Source organism: Solanum tuberosum, unplaced genomic scaffold, assembly GCF_000226075.1.
Source record: "Solanum tuberosum cultivar DM 1-3 516 R44 unplaced genomic scaffold, SolTub_3.0 scf00496, whole genome shotgun sequence".
Taxonomy (NCBI): Eukaryota; Viridiplantae; Streptophyta; class Magnoliopsida; order Solanales; family Solanaceae; genus Solanum; species Solanum tuberosum.
The window spans coordinates 19398-32423 of NW_006239424.1; the positions used below are offsets into that span (position 1 = coordinate 19398).

The 13026-nt window shown below is 35.9% G+C and overlaps 2 protein-coding genes across 2 annotated transcripts in view; both read right to left on the bottom strand.

Annotated features, from left to right (window-relative positions):
* LOC102594648 (PTI1-like tyrosine-protein kinase 1) overlaps positions 1-974 on the bottom strand; it is a 13292-nt gene extending 12318 nt beyond the window's left edge. The window contains 2 exon segments of the mRNA XM_015304045.1: positions 123-297; positions 921-974. Of these exon segments, the coding sequence (XP_015159531.1) occupies positions 123-297; positions 921-959 (214 nt within the window). The 5' untranslated portion in view covers positions 960-974.
* A 720-nt stretch (positions 975-1694) lies between these two features.
* LOC102594970 (uncharacterized) lies at positions 1695-11924 on the bottom strand. The gene is made up of 4 exons (XM_006364598.2): positions 11173-11924; positions 8016-8262; positions 2685-2862; positions 1695-2431 (listed from the first exon to the last, which is right to left on the bottom strand). The coding sequence occupies exons 1-4, from the start codon at positions 11849-11851 to the stop codon at positions 1919-1921; spliced, it is 1617 nt and encodes a 538-aa protein (XP_006364660.1). The 5' UTR covers positions 11852-11924; the 3' UTR covers positions 1695-1918.
* Between the last annotated feature and the right edge of the window lie 1102 nt (positions 11925-13026).

Here is a 13026-nt window from a genome sequence, read left to right on the forward strand (position 1 = left end):
CCCACCCCGCATCCTCCCCGCCCCATTGCCATCCCTAAGTCAAAAGACCCATTATAGACAAGAAACGGAGATAAACTTCCATTTCGTCTATTGTAGCTTAAGCACAGAAAAGATCAACATACCATCAGCATTGTTCTTAGGGCTTTTGTGGAGCTCGTTTTCATGTGATGGGTCAGACTCCTCTACTTTGCAGGTGCAACAGAACCACCTTCTCATCCTTACTCTCTTACTCAAATAAAGATCGTCATTAGCCATTGCGTTCTCCAAGCGTACAAAATAACCAGGAGGTGCATGTGTCTGTGAAGTAAGTCAAACATAAGAGTAGATCATTACTAATGCAATTTAATCATAGCATGCATGCCTTAACACATAAACCAATTGATTCCAAGATATTTCCACAGGGAAACTGCATACCATCTCTTTAAATTACTTTGAAACTCTTCATACCAAAACCAAAACCTGTTATAATCAACGATGAAATTGAATGCTAACTCGATATCATCAAAGATGAAGTTGAATGATCTTCACTTCAAGGTTATATATGCAGCATTCTTGCTCTAAGACATCTAAAATACTGAAGTTAATAATATACATTTATGCCAATAACAAATGGAACCATAAAACATATTTTCTCAGCCAAAGAAGGCGCAGAAACATATGTTAATGATTTCAAATAATATTTCCTACTACAGAAGCACCTAAAATGGCCACATGAAACAAGGAGAGAAAGAGTGACAGAAACTGATAGCAAATGCACTAAATATAGAATCCACAAAAAGAAAATTGCTTAAATATGATACCCTCCCTCCCTATACAAACAAAATCAGAAAATCATCATGTTGCTACAAGGTCTTTTTTACTTGACAAAGCTTCAAGCTGAACGTATCCATTAAAATAAAAAAAGTCGCTGAAAATCTTACCCCTAATCCTTGCTTATGAAAATTGTCATCCATAGCCATCCCAATAATATAAACAAAAATAAGCAACTTTTAACCAAAATTTTGCGAACCCCAGATCCAAAATCCATTCAAAATATTATATTATAGTAGCCAAGCAACCGAAATTCATAAAATATAATATTGAATTTACCTGATCCTTTTTTTTCGACAAGAGGGGTTTGTGGCTTTTGATTTACTCTTCTATGTTTGTTGGTCGAATAAACAGGTAAGCACTAAAATCAGTGAGGGAGTAAAGAATTGGGTTGGTGAAAATAAAAAAGAAACGCCTACAAGTGCATTCATGTGTTGGCAAATTTCATTTATAACCAAAATACTTTTTTATATTACAAATAAAATGGTACATATATTATTCCACTTTCTTTGTCTGTGTGCTATAAAATAAAATTTAAACAGTATTTGTAACTCTATGGTTAGAAAATCTTGCACTTGCGCTAATTTACTTGCATATTCAAGATTCGAAAGAGGTCCGCGTAGGCGTAGCCCATATAGAATAGAAAATAGAAAAAAATACTTTCCTTCTTCGTCAAACTAAATCATGAATCTAATACAAATAGATGGAAAAGAATAATTTCTTGAGCTCTATATTCAAGAGCATTGTTCATCTAGTTAAACAAAAACATGATTCTAATACAACTACAACTACAACAATAATATAAAGGCATTATTATTACTTCTAAAAAGGTGACTCAATATTTGAATATTGAAATCGTCTAATTTTTGGTTATGGGAGCATCATAATTCATAACCAACTCCCTTCAAATTCAAACATGAATCGGCATTGAGTTGTTATACATTGACTAATTGTATATGAACTAAACTAAATGCCCCCAACTAAGATGTTTCTTTGAGTATAAATTATCATGGGAAGACCATGACCGAAGAAATCTGGAAAGTGATATAGAAATAAATATATAAATAAAATTGGAGAGTACATTTTGTTCAAGTCCCCAACAAAATTGTCATTGTTCGGACTGTCCAAAATATCTGCCACATATTGTGACCAACATATTAAGCATTATAACTTCATCATCGAGTTTGGATTTGTCAGCTCTCAAGTTTGCACATTTTCGGAGTAATGACCGTAGGGCTGCACTTGTATCGGCATCCACAGGAGTATCAACTGCAGCGCACAGAGCAAACAGCCATAAGCAGTCATCCATTGTAAGAGCCCTCAAGCTTTGCACAGCGGTAATTTGCTTCCTTAACATTGAAACTCGAGCTACAGCATCCATTCCTAAGATAACAGATAAGGTAGGACTATTGGCAGGAGATGACTTTGGTATGGAATTCTCTAGGGCAGGATCATCACCAGCATCAGATAGGGAAGACTCCTCTTCTCCAGACATCAAACCATCAAACTTATCCAAAACAATGTTTTCAGGAAGCTGATCAGAAGAGAGTGGTTGATCAACAAAGGTTGAAGAATGCAGCTGGCTACAAGTTCCAATATTAGCTTCCAAACGTGACAAAGCCTGAAACAAAACACAAATTCCTTCAAAAAAAAAAAAAAATAGGTGAAGTGTGTCAGGAGCACTACCTACTCCAAAACTTCTCATATTCGGGTCATGAGTAACCAATAATGACACCAACCATCCATTATGCAACTTTAAGTTCTGATCATATTTTCAGGGAAAAGGAGCAGAGCTTGTAACAGGATACTTTGATGACTCGAGCTATTGCATTTCCAATTCTAAAAGTACTTCAACACAAACAAGCAGAACATACCAGTCTTAGCTCTGAAAAATCAGCAAGGAATGCTTCCTCCCACTTCTTGAGAGGCAACAAGTGCTCTAGACAGCTTGCAATATCAGGAATTTGGGGCATGTAAGATGTCTGTTCTTTGTTTAGTTTACTTCCTTGAACTGCTGCAACCTTCACTTTGGGCAACCGTAATGCTTCCCATCTAGGACAAATTCAGCATCCATATTATTTCAGCGCAAATTTCATGTCATGGCTAGTTGAACGGGTTACAGAAAATGAAGAAATTTTGGAATACAATGTCTAGCTAACTCGTAAAAACATCCACCAGTTCCAGGTCTTGTTTAAAAATTTAGCTAAGAAATGCTATCATTTGTTCTAACTAGAATTAGAGTTTCATTATGCATGAGCATAAGTGTACAATACATCAGGTATTTACTGGTGACCAAGAAACTAAGACTGAAAAAAATTGGAGGGTGACAAGTACTATGCCTTTTGCAGGACATGAGAGATGTGTAGCCTAGTCTCCTACTGTGGCAGAGAAAAGCAAGCATGGCTAATTTGGCAGCAGAGCTGAAATCTCTGAAGAAGAGTACCAAACTGGCCATGGGCAAGTTTATAAATGTCTTTTTTTAGGTTGAGCTAGCAAGATGAGCGGTTACAGAGAGTGTTGATGTCTATTTTGCTTGTTCGGTTAGAAAATGGAAGGCATGGAATTTAAAGTGTAGGGTTTATTGACTTCCACATCAGCTTCTTCAACCCCTAGAAATTGGACATGAAAATCTAAAAAATCCTTTACTTCCCTTTTTATTCAGAAACAAAAAATCCTATAGATCTCTTGCAACCATAATAAATAATTGGAAGTTAATGAGAATATTCACCTAAGAGAATAAACACAGTAACTCCCCCTTTCCCTTGCTCCTAACCGAAGCAAACTGATGTGAGGCCAAAAATACATATATTTAGCCACTATTTACCTCATATTTTAGTACTTGTGATTGTCTTTGAATATTGATTATACTATTTGTGCTTAATATTATATCTTTAATGTGTAGGAATAAAGCAATGTGAAGACTTGAAGATAAAGAGAATTGAATCAGAATGTGAATAAAAAGAGAGAATCGAGAAAAAGGATAAAAGGCTCACGTACAGATGGAGAAATCCAAATGATATCATATGATTGTCTAATCATTACACATTCAAAAGCCAAAAGAAAATAAAAGCAAAAGATGGCAAAGGGATGGGTAAAATATTAGTTCACTGGACAATTGCCCGGGAGCGGAGTGTCGTGCTTAGCGGGCCGCATCGTGCCAGGCAAGCCAAAATCTGATTTTCCCAAATTATTTTGGACTCGGTTTTTTTGTCTGAGATTTTTTCCGATACTATAAATGGTCCTTAAGCGCGGTTTTTACATAATTTTTTACCTAAGAAGAGCTAGGAGCTGCCGTGGAGGCCAAAGAATTTTAGTTTTATCTTTTCTTCTCCATAATTATTTATTTAAACGTCTTTCGGATGATTAGTTGTAATCCATCCATGTCTATGTGGAGCTAAACTTCACATTCTAGGATTATGGTAGTTGCATGATTGTTATTGTATGAACTTGGATGGACTTGTTAAGATAGTTATCATCGTGCTCCAACTCGTGTGGTTACTTACTTCTTGAGCTTAATTATTTGATTGTTTGATCACACCTTTCAAATACTATTTGTATCTTCTGACTCATTATTTGGACTAGGAAGGGGAAATTTGCGAGCGTAATAAGAGGAAGTAGAGCTTGTTCGTGAACCTCCTAGGGAAGGAGAACCATTAATTCCGCTAATGTGTATATGATACCCTTTAGTCTTGCACAGTTGATATAGAAGAAATATACATGCACTTCACTATTAGCTGACGACCATAACCATATAGGCATTAGGGATAGTTGAGTAGTCTTAGAGTTATCGGCAAGATACTCAATAAGTACTATCAACCTGCAACAAGTAACTCGATTAAAAAGAAGAGACATTTTGAGTAATCAGTTCAAGCGATTACTCAACATGATACTAGTGAATCCGTAGCCCTATATCGATATCATCTCATTAATTATGTAAAAATCTGATCTTCATTTGGTTAATTGTTCATTAGTTATTTTATTTTTTATTTCCTGTTTAGCTAATTCAAAATAATAACCAGGATTTTATCACTTGAATAAATAATAAGCATTAAGTTAATTTAGTAAATAGCTAAATCACAAGTCCATGTGGGTACGGTATCTGGACTCAAAATCATATATTACTTGTATGACTATGTATGCGTTCGGACACAATACAAACATAACATTAAGGTGGAGTTCATAAGAAGGCCATTGACCACATGAAAAAATGGGGATATGAAAATGGAACAGAAAGTTAGTGAGAGAATATCCACTTCCCTCAAGAATTCTGAGAGGCCCATTTTCTTTATTTTTAAAATTCGGTAGAAAGTTAGTGAAAGTTTAAGTAGGACAATTTTCTTAGATTACTGTTTCTTTGTTTTTCCCAATCATTTACTCAAGATAATCGGTTACAAATGAGCTATCAATGATGGAAAGAAGAATTTATTCCATACCCTGCAACAAGTCTTGTGACAGAACATTTATGACAGTGAAACATGGTATAATTGGGTTGAAAGAGCGAAAAACTCCACTTGTCGTATGCTGTTAGTAGGAGAGTGTTGTGGTTATGCCAGTTATTTCATGAAGCTTCAGTGGGATGTGACCAGTATTATTGTTCCCAAAATTACAACTACTGTGGCAAATAAATAAGCATAGTTGCAGATTACAGCAGCAGAGAAAAAAGTGTAATCATTCTACCAGATGTTTGTACATAGTTCAGGGTGGTAAGTTGGTTACCCAAGGATAAGGAAAACCTTCTTTTTTTTTACTTGCTTCACTTTTGTCATCCGTATTAATAAAAGTTCTCTTCTTCTTTTCTCTTTTACGATCGACAAGTTGCTACAGAGGCTTCAAGTGATGATGCCATGTGGTATTAGCAAATCTCAAAAAGATATAATTTAAAATAGGAAGAAATATTTCCTTGTTGTATAGAAGATCGGGTGTTGTTTGTAAAGATTCATGCCTTTTTGTAGGTTCTCTAATTTTTTTGGTATACCACTTGCGTTTGGGATTCATGTCAATAATGAAAATATATTGACTTGATAAAAAAAAAGAATAAGGCACCTTATATTCTCAGTGATCCCATCTAGGGAGGGGGTCATTGATTTCAGGAAAGTATGGGTTTACTTCCAAAAATAATTCCAACTGGGGAGTAAGGCACCTTATATTCTCAGTGGATATATCCCCCTTGAGTTAAGAGTATCTAACTAGTAAGCAATTAAGATGGATAGAAAATGGTCAATTCAAACTGTTGGTGTGACCAGATGAGCCAAGTCATGTAGGAAGCTCACTAGTCACCGGAACAAGACGTGTTCACAATTGAAATCATTTTTTTGGTTTTCCTATAGGCTTGTTCTCTAAAACTGAAATGGCTTCATCCTCTTTTAAGTCATATCAGGGTTGCACATTAACCGGAAATGCTTATTGTATCCAGTAAATGAACTGATCAATCTCCAAGATCGGGTGAATATTCTTGGTGGCAAAATAGGAGAGTTACCAACTATTTATTTGGGTTTATGCCTCTTGGGGCAAAAAGCAGAACCAAAGATATTTGGAATGGAGTGGTGGAAAATGAAAAGAAGTTGGCAAATTGGAGAAGCCAATCTTTATCTTTAGGTAGGAGGGTCACTCTGGTAATATTGTTCTAGATCCTCTACCTAGTACCTACTTACATGATGTCCCTTTTTCCTATTCCTGTGAATTTAGTCGACAGACTATGCTTTATATGGCAAGGTCGACCCGAGTCTGAGCAACTTCGGTCAATTTAAGCTAAATAGTAGATCATAACCACACCCACCCAACTCAAATCATTTTTCATTAATTCATCTCTTTTTATAACTTATTACATTACCAAAGCAAACTAATAAATGTCGTCTCATCTATTTACTATGACTATCAAATCGATCAAACCAAAAATAACTTATATTTTTATTTTATTAGAGCTAAGAGATAGGGCTATTAGTTAACAAAAGCAGAAGCCATATATGGCCTAACTAATAGCTTGGAAGAACCCTAACTAGTTTGTGCCAAAAACTAATGACACAGGAGGAAGAAAGAAATGGTTAAAAAGTCAGACGGAGAGAGACAAGGAGTAAGGATTTAAACCAGGTGAAGCATATTACGGCAATGCTCAACTAATGTTGACAGGAGATAATGAGATCAAAGAGAAATTGATAGGCTATTTTTATCAATCTCCATACATCTCTGCCTTTAGCTACACTAGTAGAATCAGGCTGTCAAATATAAAGGATGCCATTAAAAGAACATGAACATTAGAAGAGCATGTAGTCTAAACGGCATTCCTATTGTTAAATTAGGTCTTAGCTAGGCCTAACTCACACCCCAAAAGCTAGCTCAAAGGGAGGAGGATTGCCCAAGCCTTATAAGGAGTCCACCCATCTCATTAACCACCGATGTGGGACTTTTGTCATTCTTTAACACCCCACCTCACGCCCAGTGCTTAGCATCTGGTGCGTGGGCAATTTTGATTTTGGGGGTCCGAAAGAAATGGTTAAAAAGTCAGACGGAGAGAGACAAGGAGTAAGGATTTAAACCAGGTGAAGCATATTACGGCAATGCTCAACTAATGTTGACAGGAGATAATGAGATCAAAGAGAAATTGATAGGCTATTTTTATCAATCTCCATACATCTCTGCCTTTAGCTACACTAGTAGAATCAGGCTGTCAAATATAAAGGATGCCATTAAAAGAACATGAACATTAGAAGAGCATGTAGTCTAAACGGCATTCCTATTGTTAAATTAGGTCTTAGCTAGGCCTAACTCACACCCCAAAAGCTAGCTCAAAGGGAGGAGGATTGTCCAAGCCTTATAAGGAGTTCACCCATCTCATTAACCACCAATGTGGGACTTTTGGCTTTAACACCTATAAAGATTTGGAAGTGCTTTGGAGAGGTTGGAGTAGGATGGCTTACCAAGTTATTTAATGTTATACCAAGCCACCCTTACATTTTTTATGAGAAGGTAGATGCTTGAGCCTCTACCTCCCAAGGTAAGAAAGTAGGGTCTGTTTACACTTTATCTTCTCCGGACCCTACTTGTGGGATTACACAAGGTATATTGTTGTGTTGTTATAAGAGGCTTCAGACACAACTTATCATCCTAGATGGGCTATAAAGCCTTCATTTTTGTTTTTGCAACATTCATAATATTATTCGACCATAGGCTAAGAGCAACCCTTTTAGACACAGATAGGAAAATGGTACCTGACACGCCTAAGATACTCAAGCCCATCTTCAGGAGGACCAGAATCAAAATCAGGCTCTCCTGTAACTCTAAAGGCGGGTCTTTGAATGCTACTATAATCATCATCGCTATCATCACTTTCTTCATAAACATTGTTTTCACCCTCATAAGAGATGCCATCATCCCTACTGGGAGGAAATGCCGAAAGAGAATTTTTAGTGTCTATATTCCCTTCTTGATCATCCAAGTGCTCTGAATGGTTGTTACCTGAAAGGCATAAATGATTACTCACATACACTCAACTACTTCTAGAACAGATGTTTGAGAAAATCCACAAAATTAACTAATATATCATTCTCAAGGAAATTTCAAGTTGAGAGGTTTATTCATTTCAAATGCAAATGAAATTCACCAATTCAGTCACTTTACAATGCAAGTAGACCATACATTTACATCAGCAGTCTATTTTCCAGTGTTCTACATTCTACTTACATGAACGATACACGTAAACACATCATCACTCTATCAGTGATCCATTTACAAGAGCTAGGTATCTACAATCAGATTCATCACTGTGGTAAGATATGAGCAAATAAGAAATCAATGCTCATCCCAAAACTTTTCTGTACAGCAGAGGTATTGGGCAATGGTTAGAAATGCTTTTCCTTCAACCCTTTATCTCGAACTGGGGACAATACTAAAGACCTAATGGCCAGGTAAACATAAAGTGTTCTGCAGATTCATATATGTCATGCCTCTTTGTGTATAAACTTTCATATGTTTTCCTCGTTCTTTTGCTGCCAAAACACCTGTGCCAACAGAAATTTAGGAACCCATCAAATTGAAACAACCACAACAGAATGTGTAGGGAAGCAAACAATCGTGAAGGCAAGTAATAGAGTAAATATTTTGATACGAAAGGTGTAGGCGGTGTAGCATATCATGATGTCAAGAGTATATAATCCACAATATCACCAACGTTACATCTAAACTTGCATTTGCCTGAAAATGGGGTAAGTTAATGATAGGGATCCGCGGTTGGAACACAATTCTCCACTGCACTAGCTGTGTCCTTTTTTCCTTTTTGGTGAATAAACTGCTCTTTGAATCCTCTTTTACCCAAAGTTTAAACAGAAATTAATGTAAAGAGAGGCACTTGAGATTTTACATTTTATTCTTTGGCATTCTTAAATATATCCAGTAATAGCACCAGCGAGGAATGGCAGAAAAGATAAATCCATGACCTCAATTAAGGAGGCAGGAGCAACTTACAATTTTAAAAGGTGACAATCAGATGGATGGCTTCTAAATCTAATATTCACTCAGCAGACAGAGTGAATGAGATATCGTTTCTGAGAAGCGACCAAGTACGTGGATATGTGAGTATGTATATATATAAAGAAGTCAAGCATCAACCACGAAAAAGGAAAAGTGAAAAATAAAAACACAAGTATATACTTTTTATAAATAAGCAAAGTTTCATTGATGAAAACCAGCATTGAGAAAATGCTGGTGCAAATTACAGCCAAGGTTTTACATGAATTGCAGTTTTATGAAATCAAGTATGGCTTCAATTTCATTTACAATTTCCATATTGCACCAAAAGCTACCCAAAAGTATGCACCTATACATTTTAAAAATTTTCCTTCAAATATTCTAAGATTCCTTCCCCTTCACAAAAAAAACATTAGTTAATTGCTTGTGCAATTCATACAACTAACTGGGAAACAATGCACCCTCCAAAATACAATGCATACATGGATGTGCTGGTTTTCTTAAAAAAATTTTAACCAATGTATCACCTAGAAACTGTAGTATGGGGTCAGACCGACTTTTTTGTATGGGGCAGAGTGTTGGCCAAACAAGAACTCTCATGTTCAGAAAATGCAAGTTGTGGAAATGAGGATGTTGAGATGAATGTGTGGTGATTAGAAACTAGGATATCCCAGACAAGGTGGGAGTGGACTCTGTGATGGACAATATGAGGGAAGCAAGACTGAGATGGTATGGACATGTGAAGAGGAGATGCGCAGATACCCTAGTGAAGAGGTGTGAGAGGTTGGATATAGTAGAAACAAAGAGAGGTAGAAATAGATCAAAAAAGTATTGGGCAGAGTGATTAGACAAGACATGGCACAACTCCAAAATACCAAGGACATGACCTTAGATAAGAGGGTGGGGAGGTCACGTATTAGGGTAGAAGGTTAGTAGGTATGGAGTGTTGACTTAATTTTCAAGGGGTTTAGCCGTATTCTTATAGTGTATTGCTTTTAATTCCACCATCACTTGTTGTTGATTGTGTTTAGGTTATCGCATTATTTTGTGGTTGTTATTGTTTCCTTATAGTTGTTTTGTTTCTCCACTATTGTTTTCCCTTTTTCATACCTATTTTGATATGTTGTACTCCAGCCGAGAATCCTCCGAAACAGCCTCTTTACCTCCACGAGGTATGAATATAATCTGCATACACTCTACCTTCCCCCAACCCCACTTATGGGATTTCACTAGGTATGTTGTTGTTGTGTTACCTAGAAACTGTAAAGATCCCACTGCATAACAGGCCAAAGAGCACTCCTCTAAGCAATCCAGTTAGTGGAAGACCAACATTTGTATAAAATCAAATCAACAAAGCATAGGAAAATATATTATGTAGTCCAAAAAGTTTTTGTATTCTCTTGGACAAAAGATTATATTATAATCTTACAAGTATCTTGATACAATTTGGGTTTTGCATTCTCTAGTCTTCTTCTCATGTAATCGTGGATCACCATATGTATATTTATATCTCTTTGATGTTTTCCTTTTATATATTTTTTTAATTTACAGATCAAAAGGGAAAAGAGAAAAAATGATACAACTTGAGTTTCGCACCAAAAGCAATAATCTAACATGTCGATCTCTTAAAAAGGCACCACCATGCTGACAGATAATGAACACTATTTCACAAAGATTGAGAGGTCCAAAACTATTGACTAGCTAAATTTGACAACATAATTATATCTATCAGACTCCAAAAAGCATCATGTAATCTTTACTGTCAGTTTCAGAAACATTGCAAATTATACTATCAAGAACAGCAGGTATCAAAACACAAACAGAATTGGCCGCACCACTATTCAACAAGGAAGAAAAAGAAACTTCAGATAACACAAGCTGCAAGAAGGAAAAAATACGCACCAGAAATGACAGGGGTATTTTCTTTACCAATGTGCCTGCGACTGCGAGACAGGCGGATGTGCTTTTGAGTATTAGAGTCAACGAGGCCATCATACTCCTTTTGCACGGTATCACCAAGCCCACAGTACACCTCAACCCACATTTTCCTCTGTTGTTCCATTCCAACAAACCTCAAATTTTCCAACTCCTTTCTACAATAAACCCTCTTCTCTTCTCCTCCATTTATTTTACAGCCATTCACATTTTTTTCTTTGGCTTCTTCCATATTCCTAACTTTTGCTTTTATAGCAACCATTTGATTTGCATTCTTTTTCTTCCTATTTCTTCCTGATTTTCCATCAAAACCCTTGATATTTTTATCAATTGAGCAACTTTTTCCAACTTGAGAAATATCAATCATTGCTGTATCATCAATTACTTCAATCTTGAGTGAACACCTCACAGACCCATCATCTTTCTTCTCTTCCATATTAAAGCTGCTTTTTGCTTCATCATTTTTCTTGATGGATGATTCATCAGCCACAAAATGGGTACTGAATTCTTGAGTTTCAGAGGCACACACATTGAACTTCTTAGAATTTTCAGAGATGCTTATCTCATCTTTCATCCTCTCAGTGAACGTTTGAACTTTGGTGTTGGAGAACTCAGAAGAAGCATGAGAATCGAAACCGTCTGCCATGATGGTAATTTGGAGTTAGGGGTTTTGGGGTTATGCTATTTGGAGTTGGGGGTTATATAGAAACTTATAATGGGTCTCCTCATAATTACAAAGACTATTTGAGAGATAAAAATAGGTTGATTTTAATCTAAATATTCATAAAAGGAAAATATTATAATAATCATATAGGGTGTGCTTTTTTCATGAACTTATTTTTTGACTTTCCTACATAAAGTTAGTAAAACAAATCTCAAAACTCTCTTTCAACCTCATCACCCAACCCTAACCTCAACAAAGGACCATATTGTCGCCCTCAACCCGACATTCGACTCCCAATCCTAACATCCCCGACCCAATATCCAAACTTTGACCCCAACCTGGGATCCGACCGTGATGCATGATCCGACCATAAATTTAGACTAGACTTCTAACCCTAACACGGAATCTAAATCCGAATAGCTATCGACCTCAATCTAGGACCTGACTTTGAATTCAACTTCCAACCTCTACTTATAATCATAAACTGATCACTAATTGAGATCCTTTTTCGTAGTTGAGAAGGGAGAAGGAGTCTAAATCAATGGACATTAATGAACCATCATTGATGGACGTTGCACATGACACAACTTTCTATCTTGATTCGATATTCGAATCTCGACCACAATCTCAGGATGTGACTCCATATTAACTCAACTATGAATTAAAAAAATATCTTATCTTTAGCAAGAGGAGAATTATAAGCAAAGAAGAAGAGTGGATTGAAGTTGGTAATTAAATTGATAAGATGGCATGAATTAAAATTTATTTTTATTTTTAAAAATATTTTGGGCCTAATCCATAAAAATATGTGTTGAGCAATTTATTTTAGGCTTATTTTAACAAGCTCTGAATGTATAAAGGTACTTAATATTATTATGGTATCTTATCCAATCAGTTAGATAAGTTATCTTGTAGTAATGCCCATCTTCTAAAATAATTATCAAATTTTAATTTCTTGGCAACTAATCTTATTATTTTCTCTAAGTCTTGAATTCATCAATTACTTTTACTGTTTAGAGAAATTTATAGATGACAAATTCAGTTATAATTTTATTCTGAGACATACACACATTTAAGTAATTTTTGTTGATAAACTTATTACACAACAGTAATGTAAAAAATTCAATGTTTACCCTATTGCAATGGCAATTGAGGGA

Bases quoted from the DNA above. Each gene is read 5' to 3' on its own strand.
- LOC102594970 (XM_006364598.2), bottom strand. From the start codon at position 11,851: ATGGCAGACGGTTTCGATTCTCATGCTTCTTCTGAGTTCTCCAACACC. The intron at 8,263-11,172 runs GTGCGTATTTTT...TATGCCTTTCAG, and splicing joins AAATACCCCTGTCATTTCTG to GTAACAACCATTCAGAGCAC. The intron at 2,432-2,684 runs GTATGTTCTGCT...GTTTTGTTTCAG, and splicing joins ATTTTTCAGAGCTAAGACTG to GCTTTGTCACGTTTGGAAGC.